At 35.6% G+C, this 15,792-nt stretch overlaps 2 protein-coding genes across 2 annotated transcripts; one reads left to right on the forward strand and one right to left on the reverse strand.

Moving 5' to 3' along the window:
• Positions 1-471: 471 nt before the first annotated feature.
• Positions 472-6,620, forward strand: SAT32 (interferon-related developmental regulator family protein / IFRD protein family). Its single transcript, XM_086440350.1, has 13 exons — positions 472-779; positions 1,487-1,652; positions 2,243-2,323; positions 4,061-4,143; positions 4,229-4,344; positions 4,460-4,570; positions 4,794-4,903; positions 5,011-5,320; positions 5,407-5,484; positions 5,620-5,670; positions 5,813-5,905; positions 6,050-6,127; positions 6,316-6,620. Exons 1-13 carry the CDS (start codon positions 770-772, stop codon positions 6,364-6,366), a joined length of 1,338 nt encoding a protein of 445 aa, XP_086296476.1. The 5' UTR covers positions 472-769; the 3' UTR covers positions 6,367-6,620.
• A 1,408-nt stretch (positions 6,621-8,028) lies between these two features.
• LOC147404413 (Glycosyl hydrolase family protein) lies at positions 8,029-13,456 on the reverse strand. The gene is made up of 5 exons (XM_086440349.1): positions 12,729-13,456; positions 11,845-12,014; positions 11,111-11,208; positions 10,173-10,934; positions 8,029-8,868 (listed from the first exon to the last, which is right to left on the reverse strand). Exons 1-5 carry the CDS (start codon positions 13,410-13,412, stop codon positions 8,210-8,212), a joined length of 2,373 nt encoding a protein of 790 aa, XP_086296475.1. The 5' UTR covers positions 13,413-13,456; the 3' UTR covers positions 8,029-8,209.
• Between the last annotated feature and the right edge of the window lie 2,336 nt (positions 13,457-15,792).

A 15,792-nucleotide genomic window follows, 5' to 3' on the forward strand; every position in this document is an offset into this window, starting at 1 on the left:
AACCTCTGAATTTTTATTGAAGTGTCCCAAAATACCCCATCTAGTATAGATCAAAGAAGGAGCTGCCTAGAAGTTGACCTTGACATCTCTTTAATCCTATTCGGGTTGTAATGTTAATTTCATTTATTAATATATGTAATAAGTAAAAACTGGTCTGCCAATATAATTTTTTAAACAACAACGTCATTCTTTATCTCCTGAACACGTGCACCCCACCACACCACCTGAATTGTGTAAGCTAACCTCTCCATGTGGTTCAAACGCTCCAAAGAGAACCCAAATTGGAATATTCGCCACGTGAATAATATTGCAATTTTACGCATCTACTTCGCTGACGTAAGACTTACAGAACCTACGGATAAGATCTGAATCTTTTATATTGTACGGTGGTGATTACTGTGACGTACCTAAGTTAGTACACGTCGGTAACAGTTTATAACACCCTTCTTGAATCTACACCATGAATTTAGAAAACCCTAAAATGAAATACGTTTCTGACCAACCAAACCTCGAAACCTAGTTCCCTTTCTTCAAGTTGGATTGGATTTGGATCCATTGCTTCTCACCTTGTTTAAAACCCCTTGTTTTAATCATCTTCATGGATATTTCTTTCTCTGATTTTAACCTTAATCGTCCAGTTATTTGTTGTTTTAGAAACATTGATGCCATAAAATCTGATCTTTTTCTCAACAACGACAACTACAATTACAGCAAGAGTTTTCAATTTGAGATTCATCCCTGTTGGTCCTTCTAATACAAGAACGAAGCAATGGGAAAGCGTAAGAAATCTTTCAATTTTGGGGTTTCTTTCGTTTTATTGGTTTTAATTTATGTTCTTTTTGTTATTTATTATTTTGCTCAATTTTGTCAAATTTTACGGATTATTGTTTTATTTTTGGTTTTAATTCGTATCAATGTTTAGGGTTTTGATCCTCACAAGATGAAAATCTTAAATTTCATGTGGGTTTTGGTTTGATTGTTGATTATTGAACTTGAATTGCAGTTTTGTGCAAAACCCTAGCGCATCAGAGATGTGTTTGTAACAATTTTCTGTGGGTTTTGGTTTGGCTGATATATATATATATATATATATTTTTCTGGTTAATTGTATGCTTGAGGGCCCTGACCCCAAAATTCTAGGGACAAGGCTGCCATGATGAAGAATTATTATTTGGAAGGCAAAATAGAGAAAAAAAATAAAGGGGAAATCAATGGGAATGGTTTGGGCTTGTACATTAAATACCAATTATGACACTAGTGAGATATAATTCTTTTGTGCAAGTTAAAAAGCTTTAAAAAGTTGAAACAAATACGTAATATGATGTCGATGGAGAGAAATATGGTTGAAGATGGAGTTGTATGGAGAAATAGGATTAATGTTGTTAGATCCCAATATTTGGAATAAGGCACAGGTAGCTGTGTTTGAGTCTGATGAAATTCGAAATTCTTAACCTTTTTTGTTGTTGTTGATGATGTGTATTTTCAGGTAATAGTCAACGTAAAGCTGCAGCCTTATTTGACAGTGATGATGATGACAGTGTGAGTTCTTCTTCAACAGCTATGTCAGACCTAACACTGGCACCCGAACCCGAAGAGTCGTATGGGGGGAACAATAACTTGGATCAATGTCTGGATGCGTTATTTGAGAAGAGGTATTTTAATTCAATTCCAAGGGATGTGTTATAAAAAGTGATCAATTTATGGCACTGAACTTTGACCTAGCTACCTATACGTGTCCATTGTCTGGCTTTATTGCAAAATTCTACTGAGTTTGATCTGTATGGTGAACTATTTAATACGTGAGAAACTTGATTTAGTTGCTTTCTCTCCAAGAGCATCTGTGTTGTTATGCGTAGTCACCAACTTATAACAATGAGAAAAAGATACAAATTTATGGGCCTTGAAATTTTACATAGCTACATCTGTGTCTCTTTTCTTGTTTTATTGCCAAATTCATAAAGTTTGAACTGCTAGTGTAAACTATTAGATATGCGAGCAATTTGATTTAGGGTTTTCTTCCGAGAACATCCATATTGTTAAGCGTTGTCACCAAAGTTGGTCTACCCGTTTGTTGGAAAGATTTCATTGTTATTGTATCGTGTTAACATTGTCTATGTGTATATTGTGATGTTTTTACTCTTTGATTAACTACTCATTGAACTTTTATGTTGATGCTGAGTATCTTTTGATGGGATTAGTGCATTTAGCTGAACTTGAATATTATTTCTATTGTTTTAATTAGGGGATCCACAAGAGAGAAGGCTTTGTCATTACTTATTGAGGGTTTTACAAATAAGTTACAACACCAGTTTGTGGCAAATAAGTAAGTACTCTCTCTTTAAATAATAATTATTATTTATGTTTTTTTTTTTTGGTTAGGGACTCAGAGTGATGATAATTAATTTGTTAGCTCAATAAGGTATCTGGGTAACATATGTTCTGCTTTGAAAATGATTTTTTATGTTAAATTCTGCTTATAAAAAAAAATTGTTAGATTTTTTGTAGGACCTTGTATGGGCTTTTTAAAATAGTTCATAACTGATGTAGGACCTTTTCTAGTTGGACTTCTCGACCACTTAATCAATAAATTTCATTACCTATCAAAAAAAAAAAAAAAATAATGTAGGGTCCATATATTTGGTTATTTGAACTATGAATCTCATAAAAATTAAAATCTGCCATGTACATTGTACTTAGATACAATGTTTTAAAATCCCAAGGCATGAGGAAAGACTTTTCATTAGCCAAAGCCTGAGGTATAAGCCTCATGGGCATGCATTTTACATCGATATATATATATATATATATATATATATATAAAATCTAATAGAGGAAAAATCAGGGGAAATCTTTTTTTTTTGATAAATAAAATCTGAGGAAATCTTAAAAAAAAAGGCATTTCAACAATTCACGAGTTCACATCCCCTAAGTTTAACATCCAAATCCATATTCATCAAGGTCAAGTTAGAACGTTGCATTCATAGATTTATAACTCCCCACTTTCCATGTTTCCAATCCCTTACATGAAACAAACCTTAGAATGTCATAACTACCACTTTCACTAAAAAGAATAACACCATTCTAATACTAGAAGAAGCGAATGAGTAGTTTAGGCATAAAAAACATTGGAAGAAGAAGTACTAGAGAATGTTAGATTTGCAAGTTGACTAGTGTTTTTAGAGATTATGGCCAAAATAAAGTATGCAATATATATAACCAAGGACCTTTATGTAAGTTAAACACTATAACAGGGGCAAGTTCATAATTATAAGGCTTACTTTGTGATGTCCAAGACATCAATGGGATGTTAGCACCCTCAAAAACCATGTATTAATGAGAAATGCCGCAAAAATCCATCCTACTTTCTCTTTTAGAGAGAAAAAAGCGAGGGTTTTATTATCATTGCAAAAGGAAATTTTTGTAAGTATCACTAAGCTTCAAGTGATTTACACACAATAACATCAAAATCACTTGGTTTTTCTCTTTTAAAAAAAAAGTAGGATTTGTTTTTAAAAACATTTATGAAACATGGATGGTTTACAAGATTGCTAATCTCTCATTGAAATCTTAGACATTTCATATCCCATCAAAACACATCCCTATAAGGCATATTAGCACCTCCCAGGGCCTAAGCTTTTTCAGTGCCTCTTGGAGTAAGATGTAATTCTTTTTTGTTTGATAGATAAAATGAAAATGAATATAAGCCATCAACATTGGAGCACATCTCCATTTGAACTGAGGAGAAGACTCGAGCAGAGAGGGAGTAAGATGTAATTCTTCAAGCAAAAAGAGCCTTCCCTCAATTCTCGAGCTTTTTGTGATAACATAACCCAAATGAGTAAGCCTCCAATGCCTTTGGAAACAACATTGCTCTGATATGCTGCTCTATGTGATTCACCTGTAGTTGGGTCAATCTCTATGTGTGCATTTACTTACGAACACATTCATACACATACATATATGATACGTTTATTACAATATCTTCATATGGACGTGTTTCCTTGTCAAAAGTACTTTACTTCTTACTTATGTTTGTGGCTACTGTGACGGTTTCATGCAGATGTATTACTTTACTGCATCAGTGTCTCAATTCCATCAAGCGGGGATCTACGAAGGAGATACAGCTAGCTTGTCGTGCCATTGGTTACTTCTTAACTCTTCTAACTGACACATAGTTTATTCATGTTAATTTCAGAGCATTTATAATTTTTTGTATATCGGTTTGTAGGGCTGCTTGCTATTACTGTCGGTGGGAATGCCGCAGCACATGAAATATTGGAGGAATCAATTCCTATTATTTCACAAGCTTTAAAATCTCGTTCAGAATCATTGAAGACGATAGCTGTATGTATGATGATGTTTAAAAAAAGAATTTGGAAGTTGATTGTTTTATTATTTTGGGGAATAATTCTGATGCATTATTTGTTGATCCCTGGAAAATGTGGATTTACTATTATAGATACTGGAATGTTTGGCTATTATAACTTTTGTCGGTGGGAATGGTCCTGAGGAGACAGAAAGGTCAATGGAAATTATGTGGCAATTTGTCCATCCAAAGTCCGGTTCCAATGTATGTAACCTTATCCTTCAGCCTTCATAAGTGACGTGAATTCATGAGATCATGTCGTATTATATTAGTTGTTTTTATTGATGAATTGACTTTGATTTTTATTGATGTTTTACATTTTTTTCATATATATATATATATATATATATATATATTTTTTTTTTCACTTATCAATTTTTTTCCATTATTTTTAATGAAAATTTATATCCATTTGCTTTCTTCTCAGGTAGTTGCGAGCAAACCTATAATGACTGTGTTAACAGCTGCTATATCTGCTTGGTCCTTTCTGCTTACAACTATGGATGGATGGAAAATTAATTCCAAACATTGGCAAGAGTGAGTAGAATTTTTAATTTTGATCTCATATGATTTATTTATTTTTGCTAGGTATGTAATATTTGAAGAGAAATATTATATCATATGGTTTTGCAAAACTGATGCAGGTCCATTTCTTACTTCTCGAGTCTATTGGACAAGGATGATCGATCTATTCGTATGGCAACTGGTGAAGTAATAGCCCTTATTTTTGAGATTGGAAGTCTAGAGAAGTTCTATAATGAAGCTGAGGGTTCTAGTGACAATACCGGTAGTGAAGGGATTAAAATTGAAGGATATCAACATATACAAGGATTGAGGGGCAAAATCCTAAACCAAGTGAGGATTCTTTCTGTTGAAGCAGGAGGTAAAGGTTCCGCTAAGAAAGATCTTAATAGCCAACGGAACTTGTTTCGGGACATTTTGGAATTTCTTGAGGTATTACTTTGTTTTTGAAAAATAAATACTTAATGATTATGTATGTGCTTGAACATAAATTGAACTAATTTCGATGTGCAATCTAGGATGGTTATTGTCCTGAAACCTCGATAAAGATTGGTGGAGATGTCCTAAACATAACAACATGGTCTCAATTGATACAGGTATGTTTTTCAGAGAGATTGTGGCAATAGTAGCTCCTTTTTCAAAAGAAAAATATATATTTTCTTCTTGGAATTATTTCTTTGGATGCTAAGGCTGACTCCTTTTAAAACTTCCCTAATTTTTATTTTTAACAGGTGAACTTTCTGAAACGTTTTCTGGGAGGTGGTTTTGTTAAGCACATGCAGGTAGGGTATCTTGCCCCCATAACCTGGTCTCTCCATTTCCTTAAAATTATAAATTGTTACAATCTGCCGTTTGGTTGCTTAATTTTTTTAAATTTATTTGTTTATTATAGATTATCAATTAATTATGTGCTTGTTTAAACAGGAAAATGAATTGCTTCATGATGTTTTTGAATTCACACCAAAGAAAAAACAGAATATTTCAAGTGGTGAGCAACAACTATCAAGCAGTGAGAAGGTTAGTTTGGAGTATTTTTCTGAAAAGTATAGTTGGTTCAATTATTCATGTTAAATTTGGTCTCATATGGGGACTTTTACATTTTGATCTATGGGTTCTCATAAAGTGGTGGTGCTCATATTGCATTTTTTATGCTCTCTACAGAGGATGTTCAAGTCACCGAACTCTGTAGTCAATAAGGCGAGGACTCAATCATTGAACAAGAAGCGGATGATATCACAGGTAGTTTCTTATGTGAAAACTGTTTCATATATGGTTTTTTGTCTACCCCCCCCCCCCCCCCCCCAAACAAAAAAAAAAATGAAATCCCCCACAACACACATGCCGCACCTAGGCGGGGGACTTCTTGTCAGTTTTGAGAAGTCTGTTTTCAATTACTAAGCCATGTAATGTTCCACTTTTGTTTGCAGGGGAGGAATATCGGGCACTACGCAGTTAATATGGGGGATGAAGAGGCCTAGGAAAATTAGATGAGTGGTTTCTCCAATAGACTGCTATAGGACCGATGAAAGTTTCTGGTTGAACCAGTTTGATTTACAATTTTTCTTTTGTTTGTTTCAATTCAGCACAATCGAATTTATTGTTGGGAAGTTCTTTAATTAATTACTTTGGTACCTTGGTGATTTACAGACAGATTAGTTATGTTGTAGCATTAAATTCTTTTTGTCATAACGAGAGGGGTCAATAAATATATTCAGACTTGGGAGATTGTTGATTCTCTGCCTTGATGAAATGAGAAAACAATTGATTGGTGAATGCTTTTTTACATTTTTGTGCTTGCCCGTGGAGGTGAAAAACACAGGGTGTTCAGGTGTCAGAGGGCAGAATGATTTGCATGCACTTTGTCATACTAAGACATTAGCATGTTTTTAGTTTGAGGAATCAAGTGAGCAGACATATGGGTGTGTTGTTGGCTGCATCTTGGGGATTGCGAGGCTAGATCCAAGTACCATATTTCTTGAATGAAGATTTATTTGCTTGAATATGGTGACATGTGATTAGTGATGTATTGTGAAGTATTTGTGTAAAGCAATGGATTGCTTAGTGGTGAGTGTGAACAACTAGTGTGTTCTATGTGCCCCCAAGTGAAGTTGCTCACAACAGTCACTAATCCCCTAATCCTGAACATTTCTACCAAATTTTCATCAACTAGGCAATCATAGGAGAGTTTGGATTTACCGAATATTTGGTGGAGTTCATTTCGGGTAAATCTGGGAAAGATTTTGGAAAAAGCTTGTTGATTTGGATAAATCCAGGAAGCTTTGGAGATTATGCAATTGATGTTCTTTGGTTTCTCCCCAAACCCACCATCGTCAATCTCTCTAAAAATCCTATCTTGTTGGTAAGACTTGAAGGTTGAAGAAGATAGAATGTTGTGTTGAAGATTTTGAAGGTTGAAGAAAGATAAAATGTTTTGTCGAAGGGTAATATTTTAGAGAGCTTCAATTGCCACAACTTCTTTTACTAATGGCACCCCAGAATTGGGCTTTGGTGATTTACTAATGGCACCCCAGAGGTGGTGTTAGCAAAAGTTGGTGTGGCAATAGAATCTCTCTATTTTTCTCTTACATAATAAATGAGAGAGAGGAAATCCTAACGGGGGAGGGAGGGTAATTAAATGATTTGATGATTAATCGACAGATTAGTCAGTTAATGCAATGATTCACGATTTAATCGGTAGATTGATCGTCATGTCATTCGGTGAATATGTTGGAATGAATGGTTTAACAACCTGTCCCCAGCATCATCAATTCATCATGACACATGATTCTGAAGCCCTATGAATCGGACTCCTCAAAAGTATTCCATCTAAACTAACTCTCAATGCTCACAAGAAGACTGCGCTAATCTTCCTAATGATCCACATTTCTACTTCAGCTTACTTAGTTGGTGGCCTGCAATACCCCGTTTGAGAGCTATTGCAGGGCAAACTCTGGTCTACTCCCTGACCCAATTTTGTTATTTCTCGCACCAATGTTTTAGATTCTTATATATAAAGGGTGTTCTCACATTGGTGTATTAGTTCTTTTGTTCTGTTTGATCGTCAACTAGCAGATATTTTCACAAAGGGTCTCTATCGATCAGGCCTTCGACTTTCTACTCAACCAAATTGAACATGTACATTTGTAAGCAACGAGAGAGATCTCATTCAAATTTATTCTAATTAAATAATTAAGTATACAATGGGTAGATGTGTTTTCTATCATGTAATCATATGGTATTGTAAACCTATAAATATTACTAAAGATGGATAATATAACTCATGGGAAGACTTCCTTGAAACCCTTTTACTACTACCTATACTTAGTACATTGATAATACTTGTACCCCACTTTCAAGTGCCCTAAGATAGAGGTGATGCCTCACTTGATGCTCACTAGAGGTACCAATCACTAGTGTATGCTGCCCTAAAATCAGTTTCCTCTTCCCTTCTCCATCTACCACATTCAAGTCCTTGCACACATCTACCATAAACTTCACATTCTCAACCTTACCTCTCTTCACCTCAACCCTATCAAAACCAATCAATTGTGTATTTGGTAATCCAACCACACCCGCTGAAGTGGGTGGCTTCCAGTAGACTAACACGACATCAGTCCCATCTCTATTTCCTCCATTTTTCACACCAATCACGACTTCAAACTGTAGTCCCTGACACTTCACAGCTGATATATCGATCAATTTTGAGGCTGATAGGGTGGTATCGGAAAAGAGAATGTTATGTGAGCCATTCATGAGAGATTGGTTCACGGGAACAGTTACTGTTGGTGGAGCGGATTTAACGAACTTTGAGAAAATGGAGTAACTGAGTCCATGTCCAAATTCGTAAATGCTTGGGCCAGTGTAGAATCGATATGTCCGTCCAGGGAAGTTCGTAGTAGTGTTAGCTCTCATGTTCATGTCTGTCATTGGCACTTGGTCAACGTACTTCTGTGGGTACCATGTAAATGGTGATCTTCCACCTGAGAAAACACAACTTATTATAATTGTACAATAAATATACGAAAACTCTACGTACTCAACAATTTTTTTAAAGAGTAATATTATATTGAACAACTTCGCAATTCCAACAGGATACATTTCCACAGAGTTTATAGCCCAAGACATATATAATTATATATATACAAATAGATGTCTAGATCAAAAGTTAAGCTCTAATTAAGATTAAAAAGCAGCAAATTAGTTGTTTTATCCATTTTGTAAAAAAATAGTATATGAAAACATGTATTTACCTCCCTTTGTAATTATTTTTTGTCATACCAGTTTTGTAATTAATTTTCGTAAAATTCATTCTCATTTTTTATACTTCTCACATAAAATTAATATAATTTAACCTTTATTCTAATCGTTGTGAGAATGAGACATGACATGTATTAATACATAAAAGCGCACCCAAAACAGGATCTGCTCTATCAATATATATACTGATAGGATGTATACTGCTAAACATTATAGTGAACTCTACACTTATACATCAAATCAAGTTTCTCATTAAGATTAAGATGAAAACTAGTTTAAGATCATATCATTTTATACTACTAATAATTTTCTTCTAATTAAGATGTGGTTCATTTGTTCTCAACATAAACACTGTTAGTGTTCATGTAATTGCATCCATAGTAGGCAAGTTTGGATTTGAAAACTATTCGGTGGGGGTCAGTTCGGTTTAATTCAGACATCTGGAAAAGATTTGGGATTATAAAAATGATGTTTTTTGGATTTTTTCCAAAAACAACCCCATCAAGTTCAACCTCCCTAAACAATACCTTACTCTTTAGATTTGGAGGTTGATGAAGATAGAATTCTGAGGTTGAGGGAAAGAGAGGCCAGGCACGGTATTAATTGGCAAGTCACAGATTGATTTACTGATTAAATCAGTTGTTCTATTATATATTCAGAGAATTGTTTGAGAATGATCACATCAGGAATCAATAGAATTCAATTTTCCTAGCTACCACACAAAAGACTTTAAACACCACTTTTATTTTTAATAAACACCAATTTTGGAAAAAATGACATCTAAAGTGCATTTTTGCCGGTGGAGGGATCACGCCAAAAAGTGCAGGACCTTAGACGCGTAGGGTTTATGTTAGGTCTTTAGACATCGATTTTGAAAAATCGATGTCTAAAAATTGCATTTAACATGCATTTTTTCATCCGAATAATAAATATCACTCTTATAGACATCACTTTTTTCCTATATAACATCATTTAAAAAGTGACGTTTAAAGACTTTTTTCTACTCAATTAAAGCAAGATTATTCACCTGGATTATAGTCTCCAAATATGACTTGAGCTATGGCCTCTCCTCCAGATTGACCTGGATACCCTACCCACAGTATCCCTACTATCTTGCTCTCATTCTTCATAAATGACAGATCAATCGGACCAGCTGACATAACAACTAGTATCACTGGCCCAGTTGCCGCACTTGCCACATCCATGACAAGTTTCTCTTGCAATCCAGGCAAGGTCAAGTTGACTCTATCCAGCCCTTCGGCCTCTATCGACTGATCAAGCCCCACAACTACCACAACCGCATCCGCTGTCGCTGCAGCCTTCGCTGCTAATTCAATCTGACTCCCATCACTACACTTCACATTCAAACAGCCCGACTCATAAGTCACTGATGCATACTTCTGTAGGCCTTGTAAAGGACTAATGTATCCACAAGGGATACCAGCATAGTTACTTATCATCACTTGAGTTGCGTTAGCGTTAGGTCCAACAACAGCTAAGCTTTTTGTGTTGTTTGAGGCCAAAGGTAGAGTTCCATCGTTCTCTAACAAAACTATTCCTTGATTGGCTGCTTCAAGGGCTAACTTTTGGTGATCATCGGTACATACATCCGACGGTCCTAGTTTTCCGAATGGGAGTTGCGTAGGGTCACCATCGAAGAAACCCAGCCTCATGAGGACTATATAGTTGTTAATCAAAGCTTGGTCTACCACAGTTTCTTCAACTTTTCCCAACTTCACTGCATTCTCAGTGTACTTACCCAAGTAATCCCCACAGTTCATCTCTAAACCTGCATGAATTATTTAACACATGGTAACTATACGATCATTTGCGAAACAAGAACTATTCAGACAATATAAGTGCTTGTTTTTTAGATATGGACCACCAATTAATTTGAAGATATAGACTAATGAGATATATGAAACTATAGTCCTTAGAAATTATTCGGATTAATTGTTGAAGAACCTGCTTTCAGAGCCAAGGCCACAGCATCTTCAGGCGTCGCAGTGTAATGGATGGCATTGTAAAACACCTCAACCGAATCACAGTCCGAAACAATGTAGCTGTTTCATGCCAAATAACAAATTAGTCACGAAAATCAATATCATTTATGTTGTGAGATGTCTAGTATTCTTATAAGGCTTGGACTTTATGAGGCAAAACAGTATTAAAAGGGACATTTTCCATAGCGGATGGGCTTGGTCAGGCTACCCAACTGGGCCCATGCAGAAGTTTAGGACACCTCCCGAGGCGAATTTTTAATTGGGTATATGTGTACTTTAGGATAGGGTTTGTTTATGTTTTTGCTCTGTGAGGTTTCTCGCGATAGAGAGTTGTTAGATGATAAAGAGAGTGTAATCTTTATTGTTGATAAGTGGATTTTTCTCCTCTCCTCCGTGGATGTAGGCAATTTACCGAATCACGTAAATCTGTTTTCTTATTTGTTTTCTCTTATTACACCTTCTCACAACAAACAAATTATTTTTGGAGTAAGGGGGGAAAAACAAAATTAATGCTATAAAAACAGTACATAAAGGGTTGTGACAATATTAGATAATCAAATTACCCGATCTTACACGATTTTTGGTGTATATCACCTGTTTTAATTGAACTATATAACCTTAATAACTAAGGTTTGAATATTAATAAATAAAAGAAAACTTGAAGATATATGGTAAAAAGTTGGAAGAGAAACGAACCCATCTAGACCCCATTGGCCTCTGACGACCCCTTTTAGGAGATCCGGGTCAGCACAAGTGGGGACACCATTCACTCTGTTATATGAACACATCACACTGCTGACATGTCCATCCACTACACAGCTCTTAAATGGTGGTTGGTATGTGTCCTCCAAGTCTTGCAGTGTCACCTGCAAAGCCCAATTATGGTGTTTAATCAAGGACATGTTCACGTATACTTTAATTTTGGTCTAGCATCATAGACTACTATAAAGGAGAATAGTTAGATAATATAGAGTAAAATTAGCTTAAGAACCATTAATATTTATTCTATTAACTTGCAGCAATCAATAGCTATATTTTTAATCTGGTCAAGAAGAATTGACTTGATTGAGTTTTGAGTTCATTTTATGGTAAAAGTCATGTGAAGCAACTTGTATGGTCGACATGGAAACTTAGTTGATTCGGATAGGAAACTATTTGAGTTGGATTGAAACTCGGAGTAAAATAAATATAATTTAAAAAAAAAAAAATTAAAGATAATTTTGGGATATTAATGAATTGAATACATATTTATGGGGGAGTCAAGTTGCGAGTCATTGAGTTGGTTCGATTTAATCGATAGCATAGCATAATTGTGATCTTAATGGGATGGGAATTAGACCCAATAATCTGGGCCTGGATTCAATTTAGAACCGATAAATATCAAATTGGGTCGATCTTGATTCTAACTCTATACTTGTCATGACTATGCTAGGCCATGGCTAGGTGTCATGGTCATTTTAATGGGGTCGAGTAATGGTCCCTTAGATATCAAATACTCCAGGACCTTTATACATAGGCAACTATATATGATCCGGGCTGGCAAAGCTCGGCAAATGGAGGAGTTGTTGTAGGGCACGTACCTTTGCATCGAAGTGAAATCTATCAACCCCTTTCCAATTGTCCACATCATAGGCAGTGTAATGCTTACAACAACTAGAAACCTTGAGCCCATCATTACTAGAGTTCCCCTCCTTGCCGACCTCCTGCAGCCCACGAACATAATTCACAGCGTACTTGGACACCACCAAGGGGTCCTCTCCTGGTGTCTCTTGACCCCTCCCCCATCTCGGGTCACGAAACACATTAACGTTTGGGCTCCAATATGTCAGTCCGGCCAGACCAACATTGTACATGGCCCTTGCTTCTGTTGACACAACGCGTCCCATCTCATACCATAGTGAGGAATTGAAGGAAGCAGCCGAAAGGATTACTGCAGGAAAACTAGTTGCACCAGGCACGGTCCCATTGAAACGTACGGCAGGCCCAACATTTGAGACACCATGAAGTGCTTCTGACCACCATTCATATCCAGAGACACCAAGCCTTGACACCCCTGTGGCCTTGTTTACTAGTTGTTGTACCTTCTCTTGTAAACTAAGGCGTGACACAAGGTCTTTTGCACGAGCTGTGTAAGATAGAGATGTGTTACAAAATGGGAAGGTGTTGGTGTCGATTACGCGCTTGTCGCAAGCATACTGTTGTGTGATGGATGGGCTCACCAGGAGAATTGAGAGGCACAGAGCCAAGACCAAGTGTTTCTTCATGTTTTTTTATTCTCTCCTCTCTTTCTATTTGGGTACAAATGTTAGTGAGGATTTGGCAGAGAATTTATAGTAAAAGCTCCATATAGATATTGCTTTTAATGATAAAAGGGATAATCTATTTTTGGAGTTATAGTTTCTTCAAGCATAATCGAACCAAAGTTTTTAAGCTTTTTGTGGTTATGATGGACCTCAGGTCCATCATTCTCAGCACGCCTCATCATACTTAGCCCTTCAATTCATAGACGGGACCATTTGATTGATGAGGTCCTCCATATATGCTTTATCAAATAAAATGTCTATTATTTATACACATTGCACCATTTTTGCATCAAAGTGAAAGCTACCAACCCTTTCCGGCCATTTATGTCATTTAGGAAACTATAGTTGAAGGAATCAGTTTGATAGGATTGCTATAGGGACACATAACTACGACTGTTACCATTTGTAGTTACAGTTTCTTGAAGCATAATCAAACCAAAGTTTTTAAAATTTTTGGTGGTTATATGATGGACCTCAGGACCACTAATCTCTATAAGCCTTATTACACATAGCCTTCCAACCCATAAGCAAGATCATTTGATTGATGGGCTCCCATCTAAATAGGATACATCGAGGATCATGGATCTTAGTCAATCTTGTAATGGAAGGATAGCAAAAACATAATAATAATAAAGAAGAAAAGAAATAAAGAGATCGAAGATGCAAACACCTCACGTTGATTTACATGGTTCTCTCAAGATTGAGGAGCATCTACCGATTCACACTGATTTTACTATGATCAAAGAGTCAAAATAGAAATTAAAAAGTATCTCCCGTAGGAAACTACTATCCAATGCATGGTTTCAAAACTCATCCGAGACAAAGACGTATCGCCTGAGTCATCTCTGTATCACCCAACTATGAGACAGATGGACAAGTCAATGTATCGGATGAGATTTAAAACCCATGTTCATTTTTCTCATTGTTGAACGAGTAGTCTCAAATGTATTGATGAGGTTTCGCTCACGGACGAGACGAGGCATCAAAATGAGTTTTAAAACCATGGTTCAATGCCAACATGCCCCATGAATAATAACAAATCTTACCCTTACTAGCAGGAATTTTTATCTACCAAGCACGCTAATCCCATTAAGGAATCCTCTATTTTTGAATAGTAAAATAGTTCAATTCTAATTTTTGAATAACAATCCCGCTCCCAATATAGAGCTGCCCTCGAAATTTATTGTAACCAAGAACTTACCTCTCAAAATAGCGTAATCTCCCCGTTGTGACATACTAGAGACATTACGGAACACGTTTGTTAACTAAAAATCTTACCTCACTTAAAATAAGCCAATCCAATTTAAAACTCAACTTGACTCGTATGTGAATTGAATTGAGTAAACTCAAAGATGGGTGAGTCAAATAAATATATCAAATATATATGATTGGTTAAATATCCGAAGAAAATTCCTTTTATTTAGAGTGCTGATAATTTGACATACTTTTGGTGCACGAACTTGACGCATGCTAACGTGGAAGCATATAGCTTAAGAGTCGTGATAATCTGACTACCCCACATGACATAATCAATCGACTACTTGACGTGACAAGTTGGGAATCGTAGATCTGCATTCCTGGGGATACATAGTTCCCTCGAGATACACTTTTATTTATAGGGAAGTGCAGCCATATATCTTGAGGAGCTCAGATCTACGATACTCGAACTTGTCACATCAGGGTAGTTGATTGAGTTTGCCATATGGGGTAGCCAGATTATCACGATTCTATAACTTATTAAAAAAAGAGAGTCTCTCTCTCTTGCCTTTTCTCTGCCCACATATTTACTTTTTTAGATTTTAAATCTTAAAAAAGATCGTTGGACTCGCATTGATTATCACATTGACAATCCAACAACACAGCCATCTAGATTTCGTTAAAATATTCATATTCAAAAAAAAAAAAAAAAAAAAAAATTTGAACTTGTTCCAAGGTGTTTAAAATAGACAGTTAGCAAACACCTAAATTTAAAAATAAAATTCAACGGTAAAAAATAACAGTTTTTTTTTTTTGTTTTTTATTTTTTTATTTTTATTTTTTTAAAATTCATATAATTTTATCCTCTACAACCCCATTTCATTGGATCAAGATGTTGAATGTCACAAGGTGATCAGATTTGAAAATTTCTTTTTTTCACTATAAATAGGTTAGGAGAGAGAAATTTTTTTTTTTTTTCAAATAAGTTATGTGCACATCAGCATGTGTCAGATGCGTGCACCAAAAGTCCGTCAAATTATCAGCACTCATTTATTTAATATATTGAATTTTATATTTTCTATTTTTCCAAAAAATAATATTAAATAGCTCTCACCTTAGGGAGTTTCTAATTGGACTCGATGAG

Source organism: Akebia trifoliata, chromosome 4 (genome assembly GCF_017979445.1).
Source record: "Akebia trifoliata isolate Shusen 1 chromosome 4, ASM1797944v1, whole genome shotgun sequence".
Taxonomy (NCBI): Eukaryota; Viridiplantae; Streptophyta; class Magnoliopsida; order Ranunculales; family Lardizabalaceae; genus Akebia; species Akebia trifoliata.

Coding starts and splice junctions, on each gene's coding strand:
- SAT32 (XM_086440350.1), top strand. Junction 4,144..4,228: donor GCTAGCTTGTCGTGCCATTG/GTTACTTCTTAA, acceptor ATCGGTTTGTAG/GGCTGCTTGCTATTACTGTC. Junction 4,571..4,793: donor ATCCAAAGTCCGGTTCCAAT/GTATGTAACCTT, acceptor CTTTCTTCTCAG/GTAGTTGCGAGCAAACCTAT.
- LOC147404413 (XM_086440349.1), bottom strand. CDS start 13,412: ATGAAGAAACACTTGGTCTTGGCTCTGTGCCTCTCAATTCTCCTGGTG. Junction 12,015..12,728: donor GATTTCACTTCGATGCAAAG/GTACGTGCCCTA, acceptor TGGGCTTTGCAG/GTGACACTGCAAGACTTGGA. Junction 10,935..11,110: donor GGCCTTGGCTCTGAAAGCAG/GTTCTTCAACAA, acceptor TAATTCATGCAG/GTTTAGAGATGAACTGTGGG.